Below are 16,913 nucleotides of genomic sequence, written 5' to 3' on the forward strand. Positions count from 1 at the left end.
CATTGATTCACGAAGGCTTTTAGACCTTCTGCGCACTGCAGTGACACAGTAGAGTGCTGCAAGCGTGTAAAAATAAAGTAAGCATTTTGTTCTCGCGCAAATAAATGCAACAATGGTGCTGATAGTTCAGTTTTGTCGAATGCCACTCGGTCACCTTTGTGAGCATTATTGTTGAAGTCCCAGGCAACGATGAAAAGCCCACGCCGACGGCCGGCAATTAGCGGGAAAACCTCGGCGGTAGAGACATAACACCTCGTGTCTTTCTTATATCTCGCTATCCCGGAGCGTCACAGCCGAGTATCCACAAAACCCGTTTCACCACCTGATGACCGACATCCCAGTAGCCTCCTCTCCAAAATTATGCTGAACTTAACTTTAATCTTTGGCACGGTTAGGGCATCGCACTTTCAGCGGAACGTCTGTGTGCCTCTGCGCGAGTCGGCGCGCGCCGCTTCGGCGGCTTCCGCCTTAAGTATTACCGAACTGTGGATTGATAGCAGTAGCGCTTTTATAAATAATATCCACGTAACTGGATGTCGCAGACAAAACTTAGGGGGGACTACCGAGGTAGGCTTCTACCCAATGGTACCCTTAGTGTGGAAAAGCCAGCTTTAAGAGAAGTTGGGTTTCTGTATATATATATATATATATATATATATATATATATATATATATATATATATATATATATATATATATATAATGTCAAGAGGCGTTATAGTTCGATTGCTAAAACGCTCAGATAGCAGAGCACCGCAGCGAGAGGACACGGAGCTTCGGCGACACAGGCACAAGCCTTCCAAGCACTCGTCGTCGTCGTCTTTCTCTAAGCAGCGCCTACTGCTCATTCTTCTTCAGTACAATTGCCTCCCAGGGGAAGAGGAGCCGTCTCGGCTACCTACGGGCAAGACAGCACAGGTGGGTCAAAGTAAGGAGTAAGGAGTAAGTGAGTCGCTGAACGTGCACGATTTCGCGCCCTCGGCGGCGCTTATCGGAAGGCGGCTCAAGGGGTTCGACCATATAGTTCACAGGAGACGTTTTACTGATGACACGGTAGGGACCCTGGTACTTGGACACAAGCTTGGGTGAAAGTCCAGGACTGGTAGCGGGAACCCAAAGCCAGACTAGTGAGTCAGGGCCATAGGGTGCCGGAGAAGAGGGAATATCCCGAAGGTGCTTCTGTCGCTGCTGATCTTCCGAAGTAAATGTGCGGGCGCGGAGTTCCAGGTTTGGGAAGGGCCCAGCACCTCCACCAAATGTCAAGAGGCGTTATAGTTCGATTGCTAAAACGCTCAGATAGCAGAGCACCGCAGCGAGACGACACGGAGCTTCGGCGACACAGGCACAAGCCTTCCAAGCACTCGTCGTCGTCGTCTTTCTCTAAGCAGCGCCTACTGCTCATTCTTCTTCAGTACAATATATATAAAGTTAATAATTTGTTAGGTAAATTATTTGCGGCGTTAGAAGCTTGCCAGCGATCAGCCGTTTTCGCCACACATTCCTACGCGCTCTCTGACCGTGCTTCGAAACCACTCGCCCCCGTGCTCTTCCTCACACCTAGTCTCGGGCGAGTGACCCGCCTTCCTTTATTGATGGCACCTCGCCCTCATTAGTGACCCAACATGAAGAAGTGTAGTTCCGCTTTCGCCCCTTGGTAAGTCGTGGTGAACGAGGTGGTCGTAAGCCACCAACGATGTGAAAATTGTTGAGCAACACTGGCTGTTATCTGCGCCTGTTGAAATTATTGATTAATGCATTGTCCACGTCCCTGGGGAGTGCGTTTTGGGACCTGGGAGGACGTCAACATAGCTCCCGGAATGGAATCGCGCTTAATAGCAAAATACTAGCGTGTAAATTCTGCTCTTTGTCTTTCCTCGAAAGGTAAACGTTATTTATTCAAAGGTGCAATGTGGAGAAGCAAACTTCTGTATCGGGGAAAGTGCCGAAATCCGAGGTAAATTTATTACCCGACACAGAGATCGCTATTAGTATTTAAGTCGCATAGCGAGTATTATGTAGGCTTGTATGGACTGCAAAAAATAATGAAGTCGTCCCGCAGATTACTGAAAACCAGTAGACCACTTTTTATCGCTGCTGTGGAGCTATGGCGGATGAGGACGAAAGGTTAAACACGGGAAGACTAGAGCACGAGTATGGATTCGTAAGTGAAAACCATCCATAGCAACCCTTCCCATAGCCTTCAAATAAAGCATACGCAACCGAAAAAGAAAAAAGAAAAGGGAAGGGGGGAGAGAAGACAACTGCGTAGGTTGGAGTTGTCATATGTAGCGCATGTAATGAAGTAAATCAAATTTGAGTTTGACAAAATGTGCACGAGCTATGGACTATAATACTACGTGAGACAGCATATCTTTTATTGGCAATTTCTTTCCCAGGACATGACGTACAGCGACATCCACCTCGCTACACCCACGCGCGCTCTTTGACGTCAAAAAATTGTTCGCGCACAGCATGTACAGCCGGAAAAGTATAAAACTCCTCGCAGTATCCGACCTACCTAATCCTTTCGTCACGCCAGCTTCCGAACGCTTAGCCATTCGATTCACATGCAGGAACAATGACATTCCCGAAAGTAATGTACCTATGAAGTGCGACTTGATTGTCATAAACACTATAGCCTGTGATGCACTGGCTTTGATTGTTCATTCTGCAGCCGCTCAGAGAACGCAACGAGCGTGCTCCTGTTAACACACATCGAGCTCTTTGCCAAAATAAGTATATAGAAAATTCCAGTGGGCCAGGAAACTGTAGCAAGTGTTGGTAAATTTGTTAATGAAGCAATAGGCGGAAGTGCCAGTGGACGCATAAACACAACAATGTGGAACCAGAATAACAGCGGCTTATTGCCTGCATGCTCTTCGGCTCGCCATGACAGTGCAGTGCAACTGGGCTCATGTGGCATCAAGTTGCCTCGTCGTTCCCTGGTTAAACTATCGTACACAAGTTGTCGCTGATGTATTACACCGAATGTCGGTTAAGCTTAAAGGTGTATCAGTCATTTACCAGTTAGGCTCCATTTTACGTTCTAAAGTTCGCAAGCGTGATAAAGGTAGTAAATGAAGCCCACGCCAAAAAACTAGCCGTTGCTAATTGAAGAGAACATGGAACGTCATGAAAGCCTTTAAGACTATAGTTCTCCTTATTTGAACGTGCAGTAAAACCCTATAAAGGCCTTAAGACTACTACTGAATTGTTGAAGGCGTGTTGGAGACTTTGCTATGTTTTGCGAGTAGTCTTTACTGTCGAGAGAAACGATAACGGACATATCATTAGACTGCCAACATATTTATCCTTATATACCCTGAGCAGTGTCTCTGAAGATAAATATACAAACTTGTGCAAGGCACATTACATAATATAATGCAACCCAGATGATGGACCAACAAAACCACTTAAGTTCACTGGAATGCTAGAATATCATAGACGTCGCAGTATATACTTCCCTCACCCCACCAATTGTTTAATCTAGAAGTCGTCGAGCGACTATAACCAGTCCACTTTTTAAAGAAGTTGCAGTTTCGCCCGAAAGGCAAAACTGCAACCGCGGCCGGTGCGCAAGCGCAGACGGGCGCTGGCCATGCTCCCCCTCACACCCCCCCCCCCCCCCACTATCCTCTTAGCGCGCGCCCTTTAGCGACCATCTCCTCGCTACCTCCATGTGCGCGAAAAGCCAACGCGCCCACTCCTCGTCTTCCTTCCTTGAGCGCGCGAGAAGATGCCACCGCATCAATCCACCATCGTTCTTGGTTCACCCTCACAAGCTTTCCCTCGCACCTGCAACATGCGACACGCGGCCGTGATGCTGTCGCACTTGGACTTTATCCGGAACTACAAGACGATACCGACGACCGAAATTCGCCTGGAGTGTCCATATAATTGCGATCGCAATAGAAAGTATCAAGGTATCCCGCTATAACTGCAAGCTCGTTCATTCTCAAATCTCATTACCGTTCACATCTTTCGCCTCACGCACTACATATCCTCCTGTTCATTTTGTAAAACAAAGTCTACAATATATCATTTCATCCGGGAATATACCCGCACATTCTAGTCTACTCCCGCGATACGACTACCCACAACGTCCTAATGGGGAACAGATTAAACCTGCAGGAGCAGCGAAAGGTGAACCGCGGTGTGGCGTGAGCCAATGGAGCCTTCCACCATGGGCTCCAACCCACGAGGGAAAGTACCCCACTTAGTACATATAACGGAGTATAAGTATGGCGACGCTTTAGCACAATGAGATCTACTTAATTTCTTGCTATATTGGCCTACAAGGGCGAATGCAGAGTCTCATGCAGAGGCGGGCGAGCTCAATACATGCTCAATTATGTGCGACCAAAAATCATCGCATGTTCCTACTGTTACGAGTAAAGATAATTATTATTACACCTTCAACTTGTCTATATATACATGCACGGAATAAATTTGCCAAACACAAACAAATACACAATTTTTACCAAATGCTTGGCTTGTACAAAGTCATCATCATCATCATCATCATCATCAGCCTGGTTACGCCCACTGCAGGGCAAAGGCCTCTCCCATACTTCTCCAACAACCCCGGTCATGTACTAATCGTGGCCATGCCGTCCCTGCAAACTTCTTAATCTCATCCGCCCACCTAACTTTCTGCCGCCCCCTGCTACGCTTCCCTTCCCTTGGGATCCAGTCCGTAACCCTTAATGACCATCGGTTATCTTCCCTCCTCATTACATGTCCTGCCCATGCCCATTTCTTTTTCTTGATTTCAACTAAGATGTCATTAACTCGCGTTTGTTCCCTCACCCAATCTGCTCTTTTCTTATCCCTTAACGTTACACCTATCATTCTTCTTTCCATAGCTCGTTGTGTCGTCCTCAATTTGAGTAGAACCCTTTTAGTAAGCCTCCAGGTTTCTGCCCCGTAGGTGAGTACTGGTAAGACACAGCTATTATATACTTTTCTCTTGAGGGATAATGGCAACCTGCTGTTCATGATTTGGGAATGCCTGCCAAACGCACCCCAGCCCATTCTTATTCTTCTGATTATTTCCGTCTCATGATCCGGATCCGCCGTCACTACCTGCCCTAAGTAGATGTATTCCCTTACGACTTCCAGTGCCTCGCGGCCTATTGTAAATTGCTGTTCTCTCCCGAGACTGTTAAGCATTACTTTAGTTTTCTGCAGATTAATTTTTAGACCCACTCTTCTGCTTTGCCTCTCCAGGTCAGTGAGCATGCATTGCAATTGGTCCCCTGAGTTACTAAGCAAGGCAATATCATCAGCGAATCGCAAGTTACTAAGGTATTCTCCATTAACTTTTATCCCCAATTCTTCCCAATCCAGGTCTCTGAATACCTCCTGTAAACACGCTGTGAATAGCATTGGAGATATCGTATCTCCCTGCCTGACGCCTTTCTTTATTGGGATTTTTTTGCTTGCTTTATGGAGGACTACGGTGGCTGTGGAGCCGCTATAGATATCTTCCAGTATTTTTACATATGGCTCATCTACACCCTGATCCCGTAATGCCTCCATGACTGCTGAGGTTTCGACTGAATCAAACGCTTTCTCGTAATCAATGAAAGCTATATATAAGGGTTGGTTATATTCTGCACATTTCTCTATCACTTGATTGATAGTGTGAATATGGTCTATTGTTGAGTAGCCTTTACGGAATCCTGCCTGGTCCTTTGGTTGACAGAAGTCTAAGGTGTTCCTGATTCTATTTGCAATTACCTTAGTAAATACTTTGTAGGCAACGGACAGTAAGCTGATCGGTCTATAATTTCTCAAGTCTTTGGCGTCCCCTTTCTTATGGATTAGGATTATGTTAGCGTTCTTCCAAGATTCCGGTACGCTCGAGGTCATGAGGCATTGCGTATACAGGGTGGCCAGTTTCTCTAGAACAATCTGTCCACCATCCTTCAACAAATCTGCTGTTACCTGATCCTGCCCAGCTGCCTTCCCCCTTTGCATATCTCCTAAGGCTTTCTTTACTTCTTGCGGCGTTACCTTCGGGATTTCGAATTCCTCTAGACTATTTTCTCTTCCATTATCGTCGTGGATGCCACTTGTACAGTATATATTTATACAGTATACAGTATTTGCCACTTGTACAAAGTATATTTCGTCAAATAACAAACAACCGAATACATACGTACACGTGGGAAACCCGCAGTTTATTAATTTTTCCAGTAAAATAACTTGTGCAAAGGCCGCACGCAGTCGACGACAGTCGAGAATTGGCACAAGAAAGAAGCATCACGGATGTCTCACGGAGCCCATGAACAAGACCACGTCGGACTTGCTCCTGAAAACGAACAACATGAACGGATGGTCAACTATGAACTCCGTTGTCTGCGTCGCTCCTGGGCCGCAAGGCCCACAACCCGTAACAGCCGTGGCCGCGGCAGCCTCCGTTCCTTCTTCGTCAACCTGCAGGTACGCCTTGTGGATTATGTCAGACACGCAGGGATTTCCACTCTTGAACATGCCCGAAAGGTCGCACTTGGCCGAGAACAGGTCGTTGACTCCCATGCCCTGGAAGGTGTCTTTCAGAGAAAAACTCTGCTGTAGCAAGAGCTTAGGCATGCTCAATTGGACGTTCGGTGTCTCCTTGAAGTCCGCCAGGATATCAGACAGCTTGGAATGCGATATGTGACGCTCTAGATTCGACAGCCCATCGATGGCATCGGGCAGTAGTATGACCATGGACGCTCTGCCGCCTTTGTAAGGCATCTCGATGGCCCTGGCTGCAAGCTCATCGTTGTGAGTGATCGCGAAATCTTGCTTCTGGGACATCATGTCCACCTGCACTTTGGTGTGGGCGGTGAGGTGGAAATCGCGGCGCAATGTCGTATTCGCCGGGAACGGTGACTCCCAGAGCCCGCGGAAGTAGCTGGCGTTGACTAAGATCACGCTGGTCGAAGGACCGACACTTCCTGGAGCCAGCAGATCCGTTATCTTAGACTCGGTGGCTTCCTTGACCCAGTCGTTGATCTGGGCTCTAATGTTTTCGCTGTTGTTCTGGAAGTCCACGGACATGATTGTGGAGGAGTATGTAGAGTTCAGGAAGGCCGCGCACTCGTCAGCGACCGGAAACTTCAAGTCACTGTAGATTCTGTGGGCGTCTTGGAATTGCAGCTTGTGGGAATGACTCACCAACTTCGGTAAAAACGACGCGAACTGATCGTGAATTTTTTCGTCCCTCGCATGTAGCGCGGCCAAGAGCTCTTCGGCGGTGTTCCCACGCGCTCCGAACAGCGTCATGGAGAGGCTTGCCGCAATGCCGTACGGCGAAGAGACGACGTTCTCGGCTTTGTCCTTCCTAGGCTTCAGCAGCTCCCGGTGCAGGTCTATCGAAAAGTGCGAGATCATGCGACTAAGATGCTTCGGCATGACTATGCACTCGAAGTCCTGTGAATAAGCCAAATACGCACAAAAATAATTAGCTCTGGAAAGCCGACGAGTGGAACGAAAACTCGCATCCTCACAAGAGAATTTGCGGTGTTTAAAGCGGGAAATCGGCAAGCCGAAGTTATGCATGCGCGCTGAGAAATGGGAAACAAAATAGGCGGACAAATGGGGGCGTTTTTTCTGTGCCGGACTACTAGAAGTAATCCATCAACTGAGAACACACATGGATGGAGCTGTATCAAGGCATAACACAAACTAATGAGGATGATGCTAAAGCCTTAATTTTCGTAACTAAATAAACAATAAATCAAGCAGCTGTGTATGATAGCACTTACCTATTCCCGCTGGCTGTGGTCCGCTGCTGTTGATCCGTTAATCAGGATTAGTTTGATTTGGTATAGGGTTTTTATGATTATGATGACGATGGCCCATTAAAACATGGCAAATAGCCACAATGGTATACGGATGAAAAATTGGGTGGTTGTACTCAGTTATTAATTTAAATAAAATAGAACATAAGAAGGTGTAACTTCGAATAAAACGGGCATTGCGATCACTTCGTTTGCCTCGTTCTTCTGCACGCGCGCTAACACTCATGCTTTTGCTTAATCGAGCATCTTCAAACTTCGCACGTTTCGTCCGTATCGTACAATCCCATATTTATTAGCAGCAGCACGTTTAAACCACACAGAATACAACTGTTTCTGTGATTCGCGTAATTTGTCAATCAATCATTGCAATATAAGTTCAAGATTGCAGAGCTTTGGGCTAATTGGTGTGATTCTTATATGGGGACCATATAGTGTGTAGGTGACGAAGACAAGGAAGGCACTTTTTCTGCTCCCTCCCCTCTGTGCCCATTCTGTGCAGTAGATGAAGCGATCGATCATTTTTTTTTTATTCTGCCACCGTTTATCTGCTTTAAGGAAAAGCATCTTAGAACCAACGTTCACGCAACTTGGTTTAAATTTCTCCGTCTTAAATATATTTTCTCTAGGAGCCGCCTCTCTTGGCAACTACCACAGGGATGTCTGCTCAGCCGTGGAGGAATTCATAGTTGTTTCAAGACATTTTCCTTAAGTTCTTCAAACATTATTTTTATCCGTTTCCGCATGACACTTTAACCAGTTTTTGTACCACCAAAATCTTACTAATACCATCGAAATCTTGGCCAATTTCCCGCAGTGGGTACACGCCATCGAAGAAGGAAATCCAATCCAATTCTGCGCGTCACTGAAGTTCCACTGAAGCTTGTTCCACGGGACCCGGTGTCGACGTTCTCGACCTGCCTCGACGGATCCGACGGATCGACGGTGTCGACGTTCTCGACGGATCCTTGCCGTGCGACTCTATGAACCATTTCACTGGAGAGGCCCCTTCCTGGTGTCTTGGTGCACCCTGTCGAGGAGCGGCTGGATATCGGGCGGTGATTGACTTAGGTAAACCACACTGATGTCTGTTTCTTCTCTCAACCAGGGAAGCACTGCCTGGTCGGCTTCTCTTGCATCTCATGATTATTCGATTGAACTTCTCTTGCGCAGCGGACGGACCAACGTTCCTGTAGCCGTGGTGCCGTCCAATGCAGAATCAGTTCGAGTGAAAAACCCCAAATTCTTTCAGAAAGAACTTCAGAAGGCGACACCCCATTACCAACTGATGACCGAAGTACGGCAGTTTGGTCGTGAAGGCATTCTCTGCTGTTAGCCAGACCAGGCCTGTGTCACTGACCTTCTCAAATGTACAGTGTTTGCTTCAAATCTGGTAAGCCCCTTCATTCCTACTCGGCCTGTGTTAAAGGACTTGTTCGTGGGGTCGACTCGAGCCTCTCCCCTTCAGAAAATTTAGACATGTTTTCTGTCAACGGAGCCATGGCCGTATTTCGTTGCTCTCGCTTATTTGAGAACAAGAAGATACCCACAGAATGAGTCATTGTTATCTTTGCCGGAACAACTCGTCCGACAGAGATCAAGGCATGGCCACTCATCTGCCGGGTTGAATCGCTATCTCCTCGCCCCCTTCAGTGTCTTAGTTGTTCGCGCTACGGGCATAGCATTAAGGGGTGCCGATCAGTTCTTCGGTGTCGTAAATGTGGAGAAAGTCACGAATTAAAAAATTGTTCATCACAGGAAGAACGGTGTTATAGCTGCAGTGGTTCTCACACAGCTGACCATACTAACTTCTCTGCGAGAGCACATGAACTACAAATTTTACAAATAATTGAACAGAAGAGATGCTCAAGACGTCAGAATTCTTCAAAATTCTTACAATGTTCACAAAATTCACAAAAATATTTAGATAATTGATTATTCATACATGTAACAGTAGAATCTTTAAATCCCAATTACAAGGTACTTATTTCGTTTCACCCTAATCTATTCAGAAAAAACAAATGCTAGCAATTCCTTCCTCGCCCGATTCATGGCCGATCCCCCAGAGTGGGTTGCGCCATTTCACTAGGGAATAAGAACAAGAAGTGCTATGGTCCCAATGTCAGCGCATTATAATGGGTTCAATATCACGCTTCTTGATTGACGCTCGCCTAGGTTGAGCAAGCGCGACTTGTCAACAAAATTTTGCTACATTGAGGACGATTGCAAATGGTAAAAACAGGCTTGCCTATCGAGAAAAGTGCTTATGCTTAGGCAAAGAAGTCAGAAGAAAATTTAAGAAGCAAGGTTTGTAGCGATGTTGTACTCCATTGTGCTTAAGCTCAAATGCACTACGTCTATAAATAGTAATTAATCAAGAAGTGACCTATTTGATCGTTTGTTTGCTTTCAGTGAGGAATGGCTGCCGGCCTAAATGAAAGGAAGGATTGGATTGTATAATAGAGTGATACGTGCGCGGCGTGAAAGTAGTCCTTGATGTTCCAGGTGCAGGCACTTTATATACGGTCGTCCAGGTGCGGGGGTTTGGCTTCCGGGTGATCATGATGATGGCGATCGTGATGCAATGGTAGCTGTTATCCCGATGTTCTTCTGCAGTCACAACCCATGGCACGCCAAGAATATAGGACAGAAGGTGTAATCACTCAACGGAGAGCATCCGCTCACTCTGTCACGAGGCGAGGGCTGCAAACTTTTGACTTCCGACGTGGTCGATTGCGCAAACTGACGTTCAGTAGTGATCGGATGGGCACTAGTTTTGTGGTAGTCTTGTACAAGCATGCGGGCTCAAGTGCATTCTCCAACTGCACGTTGCTACAGGCATGTCTCAAAGCCAGCCGTCTTTGAGGCATTTTCACTGTTCTTTCAGTGTAGCCGAGTGCTGAGCTTTGAGATTCTAGATATTGTGGCCAGACAATGGTATCTAGCAGGCACATTTTCACTGCTGTTAAAAAAAGAACAATGAGGCATGTTCTATCGCCCATACATCACAATTTAAAGGGATTGTTGTTTGTTTGTGACACACACAAAGTCAAGTGAACAAGTAATAAACAGTTGATAGATGCACTTCGTATGTGCTGTTCCCGTCTCTGTGGTTCAATTTTGCAGCGCTGCTTTCTAAACACGAGTATGGTATTCCAACTAGCCCCAACGCAAGCCTTAATGAAAGTGATTGACCCTATAGATTGCGACCTCTGGGCGACAGGATTTCTTTTTTCTTGCATTGGAAAGCTGCACAACATAGAAGCACGTGGATAATTTTCGCGGCGAAGTATGAGCAAAGTGCTCTGGTGGAATCTCTACGACCGTTCCAATCAAAACTTGAAAAAGAAGATCAGTGGATCCAGCTGCTTTATGTATTTTGTAATAGAAGTGGGGTAGGGGGGAAAGGGATCGATAGGGGTTAATACCAAATTGGCAAAAATTGGTTCCGATTGAGGTCCTCTCAGTTTGAATTGACTCCCATCAGAATTTCTTGATGCGATGGAAGAAGTGGACGCACAAACGTTTTTTTCTTTCGTTTATTGTTGTGAACGGTCGTGGCCAAACTCCCTTTAACTAGAAAAAGTTCTTAGCAATTCCTAATTGTCCCGCATCATAGCCATTCTGGTGACAATGATGAATCTCGTCAGTTCGCAATGTACCCAGCAATTCAGTCTCAACACCGAGAGATTGGTTTATCTATCTTTCAGATAAAATGGTCTTAACATAGAATTGAAACATGTATTCTAAGAAGCAATGATAGCTTTGCTGCATACTCACAAATTCTTGTTCTTGTGACTTGGTTTGTTACGCTTTATCTCCTTCATTGGCCTGTATTTCAAAGCAATGTATACTTTTTTGTTAAAATGCAGAAGGCAATAGGATTCAGCTAACACGCATAATTGCTGCTAATTGCAGTGGTTCCGCTTGTCCACGACTTCAAGTACTTAGGTGCACCCATCTCTTAATATCGCAGTAGTAATCCTAACTGGTCAGTGGAAGTTGAGGAAGTACAACGTAAGGTTAATAACTGACAGGAGAGGCAGTTGTCCATATTTATACGAGCTGAAGCTTGCAATGTGTCCCTAATAGCTCGACTTTGTCTTGCAGGTATTACTCTGCTCGCGGCTTAGGTTGCAAGTTTTCCATCGCGTGTTTGCTATCTATATGTGGAGCCCACGGGTTGAGGCCATGCGGCGTGATAACCTTTATTTTTTTCTTCCTTTTGAATAGGGGGGGGGGGGTAGGTCAGCGCAGTTCATTTTGTGTAAGGTAACTTGTCTCCCAGTTAGTGTTCAATCGTGATGCAAACAGTCCGTTTCTAAGAGAGATGTTACAACTACAATTAATCAGTTACCTTCCAGAAATAGTTGTGCTGTCATCACAGGCTATCTACCGGCGGGTGGGCAAAGTAGGCCATTTGCCCTCCCCCCCCCTACTTTTGAAAGTCGGTTATGCGGCGCCTGGAGTCCTGACCAAGATCACCCGAGTCCACAGAAATCCACTTGAAGCCCTGATAAGGGGGGTCTGGCCTCTCCACAAGTTGCACGCGGAGTCTTGGACACTGGTTCTTCACGACATTCATCACTGTATGTGTATGGCACACGGCGTCTACTCGGTTCCAGCTGGCAAATTTCCAAACTTCTACGAGTCTGCAGTTGTCTTTCAAGATTTTATCTAGGCATTGATTCGGGCTACTTGGTCTGTCATACTAAGAACCTCAATAGTGCAATTGAGGTTCCCAGCTCTTTCAAGACTGATTTCGTTTATTTGGCCATGAAACGTGTTCTCACGGTGAAACTAGAAACAACACGAAACTATCGATTCTCGCTGCCAGAACTCTTCATCGCGCCAGCGTTGTGACAGCGAGTGCTCGTGGTCATCGAGTGAGACGTCTTTATATTTACCCACGCCTGCGGGACACCATGCTTGTCATCGGCGTATCTGCCACTGTGCCTGCGTGTTTGGTGCGGGGGAGGAGGCACGCCCCCTCTACGCAGACACACTTGGGAAAGCGGGCACTGTCGGCTGTGCACTGACGAATTCAACAAAACAGCTGATGCCAAGCTTTCTCGCAGAAGTGCGCTCTCATAGGTAGGATTTCTTTATTACGTATCCCCTGCTTGGGCAACCATATATTGTCTTTCGGGCGTCGTCACCACGTGCTGCAGGAGATGATGCTCGGCCGGCACCGCTAAGCAGTTAAGGGTAATGGTGCTTTGCGTTGCGATACGACTGCATGACACGCCTTGCAAGCCTGCACTGCTGCGAAAGCTATCGCTGAGCAGTCCAAAACAAGCCTAATCTACCAGCTACCACCCTTGGATCATCCCGTGTCCGTTGGGGCCGTCTAATCTAACTACCTTTGAAGCTCTATGAAGCCTATGCAGTAACTCCGGACACGCTGTGCCATCTAGCGACGCCACCGCGAAGTCCGCGCGTGGCGCGTGTCTGAATATACTATATTACAGGGGTTCGATCCTACCCAGCACCGAAGAAATTTTTAAGGAACTTTTTTGTCATTGAAGAGCGGTACATACGCAGTGGCCCAAGTTGCCGTCAATGAGGTTCATTGAAGAGTGGCACACACCCAGTGTCACATAGTCGGTCACCTAAGTGGTTTCGAACACGGTTCCTTTAACGCAACAGCCCGATGTTCGACCCTGTAGTGGCGCTTTTCCGCAGCTTCGCTGGACATACACTTTCGCAGAGTCTGGATGGCGAGTCATTTTTCCTTTATTACTATCTATGCTTTTCCTGTCGAGTGAAATTGCAACTTCTTTTTCTCTCTTAACCTCAAGTAAAATAAAAATGTGGAGCTACTAAACCAATGCATGGACTACCTAGTCACCCAACTTGTTGGTAAAACGGTTAGAACATTGAAACAAACGAACACAGATACCGGAAAGTATTCCAAGAATGCTAATCAAATCAAGAAGGTACAGAACACTAAATTATCCGATTAAGGCGCTACTAATGAAACGAACCGCACTGTGTCATGCTGCACACGAATATATGAGCTGATTAATTATCTGTCCGAAGTGAGCAGCTCTTGGAAAGGCGCGCATGTGGGGTCCAGCTGAACGAGCTGCTGCGAAACAGTGTTTGAGAAAGTCACCAAGGAACCGCCGGTCGACGAATTTCTCAATGCGCATTGCTTAAGGAAGTCGTTGACCGACAGTTTCTCGGTGGCTTTCTCCGCATTGAGAAAAATAATGAGAAATATCGGGCATTTACTGCGAAATACTACGTGATCAACTATAGCAGCAGCGCTGCCGTGTGCTCAATTAATGTTTGTCACCGAGACCTTGAATATTCAGCCGCCGCATAATAAACCTCGTCGACGCCCGTTTACCAACAGCGCGCCGCCCGCTCTCTCCTGCGCGTAGGGAAGTGAAGGAGGAGGCACATGGGGAAGCACGGGAGGAAAGGCACTGCATCGAACGCGAAGAGGAGAGAAAAGGGAAAACCCGTATTCACGCGTGCCGCGCTGCTGCGGCGGCGCTTTCGGCGGCCGCGCTCCTCTTGGTAGCGAGAAGCCGCGGTTGCCGCTGCTGCCGGGCGAGAAAGCTGCTGCGACGGCGAGGTTGGGCGGCGGTGGCCGATGGGCCTGCATGGCGTTGGGCGGCACATGGACCGACTTCCAGAGACTGATTGCCGAGCCCCTGCAGCTGCGCCTCTCGCCGCGTCTCGACTCGCAGGTGGGTCCACGAAAGATCGATTCCTACGCTTCACGGATAGCCGCCATCATCACCTGGAAGAGCGATCATATGCATGTGTGACTGCGCGGATAGTCGCCTTCGTTTTCCGCCAGTCACTCTGCCGTCTTCGAGTACTGCGCTATATCACCTTGGCCGGCAATACGTGTGCTTTCGGACACTATGGTCGTTTCTGCGATTTGCGATCGAAGCACTACATGATCGAGTGTTCTCGTGTCGCACTCCTCATGGTTCCATGTTCAAGTTCTCTATAATCTGTGCTCAGCGAGGCGCGACTGGAAAGTCCTGGAACAAAATATAATTCATTCCTATTTTTGACAGTGTGCATATTTTCACGACGGAGGTTCCATTTTATTCGAGCGAAAGCAGTCGTTGCGGTAAATCGCTACGCACATTGTCTTTTCGCTGCCGCATTGCTGCGAAACGCGCTGGTCTGACTACTGTTCGCGCGCTCTAATCGTCCATCTGCTTCGTGGCCGATCTACATATCGTAGTGCCCTTGAGCGGACCGCTCTTGCGCAAGAAAACGCGAGGCGACGTCATTGCGCTTTCGCGTTCGGCCAAGTTGTTGCGCGTTCCCGCCACGAACCCGTTTCGCTGACGACCTCCCCATTGGCTGAAAAGTGAGAATCGCCCTTACGACGAGAGAGCAAGAGAGAGTTCCGACCATGGAGAAAGGAAAAGTTCAGTAAAGAAATAAATTACTTCACGCCGTCAGCATTGGCAAGGGAACGCTCCATGAAGCCCATACATTTGCTCAGTGGTGGCCCAACATGTGACCTCTTGCGTCGCGATCACGGAACAAGAATCAAGATTTGCTGAGACGTTTGGTTCCCAGTAGCTATGCCAGTAGTTATTATGCGGTGCGGTTTATTCGGCTGCCCTGCCGTGGCTCTGCGTGCAGTGCGGGAAAACTAAAACCAAACGCGCACGTTACATGCGATCACGTGCTGGGCCACCAAGTTTGGCTTCAATCGCGCACATCCCTCGTATCGTTTTCCTGCCTCCATGGTACCGGCTGTGTGTGTGTCTGTCTGTCGCAGCTAGCGGACGGCGGCGCGCGTATTCGAACGCCTCGCGCGTCGAATTCCTGAAGTGAACGCCGGTAGCTGCGGTAGCCCGCCGATCTAGGGGGCAAGAATCTCATTGGACGACCCGATTTTCGTGACGAAAGAGGGGTCGTTTCGCGGACGACTTGCAGAACATCACGTCGCATTCGGCCCTGGGCCCTGCGGACTCCGGCATGGTATGCATTACTTTGCTAACATGGCCGCTAACTGACGCGTCTCGTAGGCGATTTCCGTGTCCCTATCGTCGTTGTGGTCTTTATCTATATGCATGTCGTGTGTCGCATTGAAACTGTTGCGCAGTGCAGTTGTCATTGATTGCCTGAAGTGCACTTTAGACTCTGTTCTTTAAAATATATTCTAGCCACTTTAATTCAAAATTTAAACAGGTGTCTGCGCGTGAAGTCCGTGACTCGGCGTTCGCCGTTTGATTTCGAATAACCGTTATCCTTCACGTGCGTTATTCCAGCACGTCCAAACTGCTCTTTAACGGCGCCGCTGTTACTTTATCGTCGCGTGTGGTCGTGAAGTGCGCTAGTGCAAGATTAAGGGGCGACAGATGAAATGTGATGCCAAGTGTATTTCTTTTCTTTTGAATGCGATTGGTTGATTGCAAGGTGGCAGCACATTTCCGATACTTGCGAGGACATTGCTGCATTGGTATTGGTCGTTGTACGTCTTTTTTCTTCGTGTGTGCACTTGTGTGAATTCGTGTGCGTGAAAGATTCTGCAACGCTCATGCTTTGTACAACAGTTTGCCTAGCTTGCCACATTATCCCTAGGTATGCGAAAAATGTTCAGTTATACATCCTGAGAACACACGTAATATCATATGTCACATATGGCGTCTTGCAAAAAAAAGAAAAGCTTATTTCTGATGTACTTAAAACCTATGCTCGGCTTTATTTCACTATTTAAATATTTTGTGCAATGGCATTCGAAGTCAAAGAGCACCAGGAGCGTGGCAATTATCGTTCAGAGACAGTGTTGTTTATGACCTCCTTTGTCTAGCACCATGCCTGCTTTGCTTGTGTGGAGTTTACAGGAGGGAACACCCGATGTACATTCAAACTGTTTAACTGTCCTTGTTTTCGTGCAATAACTGAGCAAGCGCATTTAGACAGATTCTTTAATCAAAGGGTGACATAGCAGTTATTAGCAAGTAAGGTCTCTCATAACACCTCTGCTTGTCACACCTCTGCTCGTCAGACCTTTTAGTGTAATATTTAATCTTCACACTTTCTTATACACTGTATAGTGATGCCTTCAGGTAGCATGTGGGGGTTTATTGACCAGTTGCCATCATCCAAATAGATCACGTATTCGTGACCCATGTG

General features: G+C 47.2%; 2 protein-coding genes across 2 annotated transcripts in view; one reads left to right on the forward strand and one right to left on the reverse strand.

Moving 5' to 3' along the window:
• Positions 1-6,184: 6,184 nt before the first annotated feature.
• On the reverse strand, positions 6,185-7,419 carry LOC142581894 (iris-like). Its single transcript, XM_075691338.1, has one exon. The coding sequence runs from the start codon at positions 7,402-7,404 to the stop codon at positions 6,268-6,270; it is 1,137 nt and encodes a 378-aa protein (XP_075547453.1). The 5' UTR covers positions 7,405-7,419; the 3' UTR covers positions 6,185-6,267.
• Positions 7,420-14,313: 6,894 nt separating this feature from the next.
• Positions 14,314-16,913, forward strand: part of LOC142582816 (uncharacterized) — a 45,549-nt gene continuing 42,949 nt past the window's right edge. Inside the window, exon 1 of the mRNA XM_075692874.1 lies at positions 14,314-14,491. Within this exon, the coding sequence (XP_075548989.1) occupies positions 14,405-14,491 (87 nt within the window). The 5' untranslated portion in view covers positions 14,314-14,404. The remainder of the gene's footprint in view (positions 14,492-16,913) is intronic.

The sequence above is a fragment of the Dermacentor variabilis genome, chromosome 5 (assembly GCF_050947875.1).
Source record: "Dermacentor variabilis isolate Ectoservices chromosome 5, ASM5094787v1, whole genome shotgun sequence".
NCBI classification, from domain to species: domain Eukaryota; kingdom Metazoa; phylum Arthropoda; class Arachnida; order Ixodida; family Ixodidae; genus Dermacentor; species Dermacentor variabilis.